At 37.4% G+C, this 6,287-nt stretch overlaps 1 protein-coding gene across 1 annotated transcript; it reads right to left on the reverse strand.

Annotated features, from left to right (window-relative positions):
• Positions 1-502: 502 nt before the first annotated feature.
• Positions 503-5,067, reverse strand: tigarb (TP53 induced glycolysis regulatory phosphatase b). The gene is made up of 6 exons (XM_034673176.1): positions 4,957-5,067; positions 4,630-4,667; positions 4,303-4,424; positions 2,503-2,580; positions 2,296-2,406; positions 503-1,871 (listed from the first exon to the last, which is right to left on the reverse strand). The coding sequence occupies exons 1-6, from the start codon at positions 4,986-4,988 to the stop codon at positions 1,428-1,430; spliced, it is 825 nt and encodes a 274-aa protein (XP_034529067.1). The 5' UTR covers positions 4,989-5,067; the 3' UTR covers positions 503-1,427.
• Between the last annotated feature and the right edge of the window lie 1,220 nt (positions 5,068-6,287).

The raw sequence follows: 6,287 nt of genomic DNA on the forward strand, positions 1-6,287 counted from the left end.
CTTAATTGTTTGTCAGACGATCAAAAACAAAAACATAAAATAAAAAAAAACAAAGCAAACAGAAATAGTCTTAGCTCACTAGTGTGGGCGATAGAAATTATTGTTTTCGGAATATTTTCCCGTCATATCCCGCTTTGTTACCCAAGATAATGAGAAAAACATCAAAATCTCATGAAAACAAGTAAAGGGCCCCCCCCCAAAATTTGGGGCGGGGCATCACAATCCTTTTGAATCCTTTTTTTTTTTTAAGTCTCTGGCTAGTGTCAGAAAAGTTACCTTGGGTTCTTCTCTTATCACAATATTTAGTATGTGTAAGAAAAAATTGCTAATTTTCTGTTTACTGGAAGATCTTCATGTTTTGAGGTATTACCTTTGTGTCATCAGCGTAGATTGATCTCATTTTGTTTGTAATATTGTTGCTTTATTAGCTGTGTGAGAGAAAAAACATCTTTGAGGAACAGTTTCAATGAAGTGGCACAAAAACAGCACTCATGAGACAGAATCAGTATTGTCATGTTATATTGCACAAGTCAAATAAGCAGCACAAAACTGGAGATGACAAATACTCCATGTGTACTTATCAGAAGGTAGAAATGAACTGACGATACAATGACAGAGGCATCCAATCCCTGTCGTACAAGCACTACTTAAAAGCTGTAAAACAATCATCTTCAGACAATATTTGATTGCAGATTGTTCTGCAGCAGAATAGTTACATGACTTTGTGTTATTTTTAGTTTTTTTCCTTGCAGTAGCAGAATTAATAGATATTGTTTTTGAATTGTTGAGGCTGTGACGAGCTTCAAGGCTCAACCATTCAGTCGGGAATAAAACTCTAAAAATAGAGAAAAAAAACTTCAAATGAACACTTACAAGCCTGAAACAAACACACATGAATATGTAGCACCAAACAACAGTACAAAGACAGATGTCTCAAATGTCTTTTTTTATATGTGCAACTCTTTAGTATTATCCGTCATCAATAAATATGTAGGAAAGTCACAAAGATTCAGTGTTATGTTGTATTGCACGAGTATAATGAGCAGAAACAAATACATCAAGATGAAAATGCCTCACTTACTGACAGTGCTCAAAAATAAATTAAATAGTTCTGACTTTGGTATAAGATGATAAAAGAGGCAATAAAATGAACTATTAAAAGTTTTTTATGACACGAGTGCTTACTGATCCACAGTTAGATGGATGAGGAGTGTTTGATAGTACAGTACTGCAAATGTATAGAGTATTTACCCACTTGTGATTGCTGGGATGACATAATTTACCCTGTGCGTCATGTGCGTTGATGTCAGTCAGCTGTTGTAACTTTGAGTTCATTGATTCTCCTTTTCCCTTTAGTGTTCGTGATTGTTCCCATCAAAGAAGTACAACATACTCCAAGTTTTCCGTCACTTTTCTTCTCCTCTACATTATTCTGCAGCTGCGAGGTCATCCAGGTGTTTCTTCCGGTTTGTGAAGACGCAGCGAGCAGCTGAGAGGACAGGGGACCGGGACGACTCAGACTGGCTCAAAGTGAGAACGTAGCGGCTGATTCCCGTGTTGGGACAGGGTGCAAACAGCTGGGACATCTTTACCCCTTGAGGTAGAGAGCTGTTTAAGTCCTCCACGAGGTGCTTGTTGGCTACACGGATGTAGGCGCCATGACTCACGACCAGGACGTGGACCGGCACTCCCTGGAGGCCATCGTCAGCTGAAGCAACGGGAGCATCACCCGATGCAGAAGCAGAGGCAGACGCAGAGGTCCCGTTAGCAGCTTCTGATACTTCTGCGGAAGCGCTCGGTTCTGACGAGCCGTGCTCTTCCAGCATTTTTTTGAAAAGGACTTTGAGGAATTTTTTGAATCGGAGTCTCACCTGGAAGCGGGGTGATATTGAACCAGTTCAATACAGAAAAACACCTGAAATCCAAGCAGGATTTGACTACAATGTTTCCTCTTTTATTCTTTTACATTTTGTATTGTGTATGAAACATTTTTTAGAAACAGTTGAAGCAAAAAATGCCTCAAAATTTTCTTTTGGAAGTTGCTCCAGAGATGAAACTATGCTGAATTTATATTAAATATATTTTATACTAAATATAAGGTGTCTTTCTTTGCATTAAAATGTCTCATCGTTTCATACAAGTCTTTTGGTATGCAGTAAAAAAATTTAATTGTCAGCACTGATTTTTGCAAGTTGACTGCAATACACAAAATGACCACAACATGGCGCTGTTACACAAGCAATACTCTTCTTGACCTTGAGTTTCCAAGCAGTTGGCTCAAACGGACTGACTCACCTGGTCTAAAGTTTCTCCTCCTGGCGGGGTGAAGTCCCGACATGACTGTCCACTAGCGTTTGCCATGTTCTTCATATGATCTTTGGGATGTCCTTCACAAACACCAAAACCCTGCATTAACAAAACAACCACGATTTAGAGTTCACAAAACAAATGATAACATTTTACTTTAAATGTTGAATAATGCATATAGACATCCGATCTTACCCTCTCTCTGAGTAACGGCTCCAAAACCATGTCCATGCCAGAGCAGTGAGTGTTGTTCCTCAGAATGAGCTCAGCCGTCTAACCGGAGGAAATAAACGCTGGAAATTACTGACTCAAAACATTTGTAAGCACAAAAAGAATCTGCCTATGGTCAAGCTAAAAAAGTCATTAATACATCGTCAGCACCAGTGAGTCAAAGACCACAGAGACATGAGAGCTAACAAAAGTATTTCAGAGCTGCATCCTGTTTTTCCATTTTTCTTTTGTCACAATCAAGAAAATAGAACATTTGACTCAGGCAACTTGTTCCGGATGTTAATACAACCCCGATTCAAAAAAAGTTGGGACGCTGTGTAAAATGGTGAAAACAGTCTGCAAATAATTTAGAGCCTTTTTTTTAAGTTATATATTTTTGGCTTTTTTGCCTTTATTTGATAGGACAGCTGAATGTAGGGAGTGGAGAGCGGGGGGAAGACATGCAGGAAATGGTCGACCAGGCGGGAATGGAGCCGGCGACACCTGCGACGAGGACTGTAGCCTCTGTATGTTGGGCGCTTAAACCGATAGGCCATCAGTGCCCCTTTCGAGCCTTTTTAAATTGAAATAGTGATAGCAAAGAAAACACGTCAAATGTAAAAACGAAACATTTCATTTCATGTATTCTCATTTTGAATTTTAAGCAAGCAACATGTACAACAAAAGTCAGGACAAGGACAACAAAACACAGAGAGGGTTGCATAATGCTAAAAAAAAAAAGCACTTGCAGGAACACCTCCCAGCTTACTGGGTTGATTTGGAATAGGTTGCTAACATAACCAGGTGTTAAAAAAAACACACTTCAGAGAGGGTACATCTCTCAGAACTAAAGCTGGGAGGAGGTTCACCACTCTGTGAGAGACTGTGTGAGCACATCGTTCAACAATTTCAGAATAATGTATGAAATTGTAAGGGATTAAGGGGCAGCATTAGTTTGTACATAGAAAATACATAAAGAATATAACATTGTTAAAAGATTCAGAGAACCTGGAATCATTTTAGGCAAAGGGGACAAGGTCGCAAACCAATGGATGGCCATGATCTTCAGGCCTTCAGTTGGCCATGCATTAAAAACAGACATGACTCTGTAGAGGAACTCACTGCATACTGAGAAGTATGCAGGTATGTCATCATGCACAGGTTAACTGAGATGCTGATTGATAATTAAAGAATAAAAAAGTGAGGATTGGATATTTGATAGTTGTGGAATCACTGACGTCACTGATGAAATGTTTAGGCTGGACATGTTGGGGATTTCATTAACCTATAAAATAAGTAAGAAATCATAAATCACTGTGAAAACTTTCATATAATATGCAATATCTTAATCAAAATACCTCTACTCTCTACCTGACTGTATATATTTGTCATTTTTTTATATTATTACTGTATATTGTCTTTTATACATATTTTCTACCAGTTTTAATTTTTTTTGTATTCATAACATGCACCTTCAGGAGCAGCGCTTCTAATTTCATTGTACACCTGACAATGACAAATAAAGGCTATTCTATTCTATCATGATAGACAATTGAAAGTAGCAAGGTAGTTTTCAAGTTTGTAGGCTTAAACTAAAAGTAAGAAGTCAGATTATCCCAAAAAAAATCTGTCTGGGTGGAAGGTTTAAACCCAAAGAATGCTGTTTCTCCTTTTTCCTTTTTCAAAAGCAAACAAAACATCCCTCCAGTGTGTGTTTTATGGACTTATTATAATGTTATGAATGCTGGCATGAAGCCATTAAATATAAATGAATGAAAGTCTGACCTGTACGGCTCTTTTTAGGTTACTGGCGAACACCCTGTTGAAGTGGATGTCTCTGAGGTATTGTCCCACCGCCTCGCCCTGCTCCATGCCTGCCTCTGATAGGACCGTGTCCACACCTTGTCCTTTGGAAACACAGGGTGTCAGCATTTTATGACAGTCTATGGTTAGTGCAAATTAATCAGTGCAAAGGTGATTTTTCCTGTACCATGCAATATGTAAGAATTATAAGCAACACAAAAAACACATATAACACAAAAGATGTTTGTTTTTTTTCATGCCAGAACAGAAAATGTGAAAGACAAGAGAAACAGCTCAAAGACTACCTACCTTGCAGCAGTTTTTCCTTGTTGTACTGTGTTTCGCCACTGTGTGAAAATAGAGCAGTAACAATATATTAGCTTGACCACATCACCCTTTTTCACGGTTAACAAGCTGTTCATACTGTTTTCAAGTATTAATCCAGCTCAGCAGACAGAAGGTTTCAAACTTCAGCCTTGCCCTTGGTAAACTTAAACAGTACAGCTAGAAATGCAGCAGCGTCTACCAATCTAACAGGAAATACGGATTCTTTGTGATAGATTGTAATCATCAGTTCTTTCATGGTCAATTCTGCAAACATATACCGACAAATTCCACATAAAAAGAGTCACTTACTGCCGTACGAGTGTCAAACTGAATGTAAACATCTTCAACCGTGTAGCTCCAACTTTACTTCCTGGTTTGTGCGCAAGTGACAAGCACGCAGTTATGTAACGTAGACACTTACGTCATGACGCAAATGGAATACTGCATTATCATGGTATCTGAATATCTGGATAAAGCGAATATAGACGATTGAATTATCACAACCATAGACTTTGTATGCTTTTAAAATGACAAATAGAAATAAAATCACACCCCAAGCAACCATTAAATATATCACATTAGAAAAGGAGAAATACAGATTTTTAAAAAGTGCTGAATCACGTTTAGTCCTACGTTTGTATGTAGTTTTTTTTTATTTTTTTTTATTTTCATCTTTTTTGTGTTTTTTTGCAAATACTTGAATACAATGATATTATTTTATACACTTTTATTTATTTATGTATATAAAGAAAAATATTATATATTTAAATATATATATCAAATACACATTTTCTGTAAGGGATAATGTATGGATAGCAGGTTGTTATGGGAAAAAGAATCCCGACATTGTGAGACAAGACACCAATGCAAAGCCACTAACTTAAAATACAACCATGTTGTCAAAAACATTGATTAAAATATTATTTTATTGATTTAAAATGATTTATGTATACAGTTTTAAAAAAATAATCCCAGTGATTCCACTTCAGTTAGCGTGCCATGGTGATGGATTCTTATTTGCCTGTTAAATGTGACTGAACTCTTTTCAGTGGATTGTTTTGACATGAATGCATGTGATCAGTTTGACTCTGGTGTTATCTCTCATGTTAGGGAATGTTAATAACCGCTGACAAGGGGTTTTGACCAATCAGAATCAAGCTTCTTACACAACCAGAAGATTAGTAAGAAAGCCAGGTAATACATTGAATTAATACATATATGTGGAACTCTGTTAACTGTCTGTCTATTAAGATTATCACTAGTTCACTAGTATAAAATGCAGCCGCTCTGATTTTAACAGGCACATCAAAATATCAACACATCATTCCTGTCCTCGCCAGCCTGCATTGGCTGCCAGTTTTTTTTATTGTGTCAATTTTAAGATTTTATTGATTACTTTTAAAATTTTAAATGGACATGCCCCAAAACTATTTAAGCAAGCTTTTAACCCCCTATGTGCCTGGGCGGCCCCTCAGGTCTGTGGATGCATCTCTGCTGGTTTGCCAAGATCCCGCCTTCAAACAAAAGGTGACCTTTTCAATCAGAGCTCCAAGTTTATGGAACTCCCTGCCACTGACAATTAAACAGTCCACAACCTGAACTGCTTTTAAATCTTCACTAAAAACACTTTTATATAAGAA

This window comes from Notolabrus celidotus, chromosome 21, assembly GCF_009762535.1.
Source record: "Notolabrus celidotus isolate fNotCel1 chromosome 21, fNotCel1.pri, whole genome shotgun sequence".
Taxonomy (NCBI): domain Eukaryota; kingdom Metazoa; phylum Chordata; class Actinopteri; order Labriformes; family Labridae; genus Notolabrus; species Notolabrus celidotus.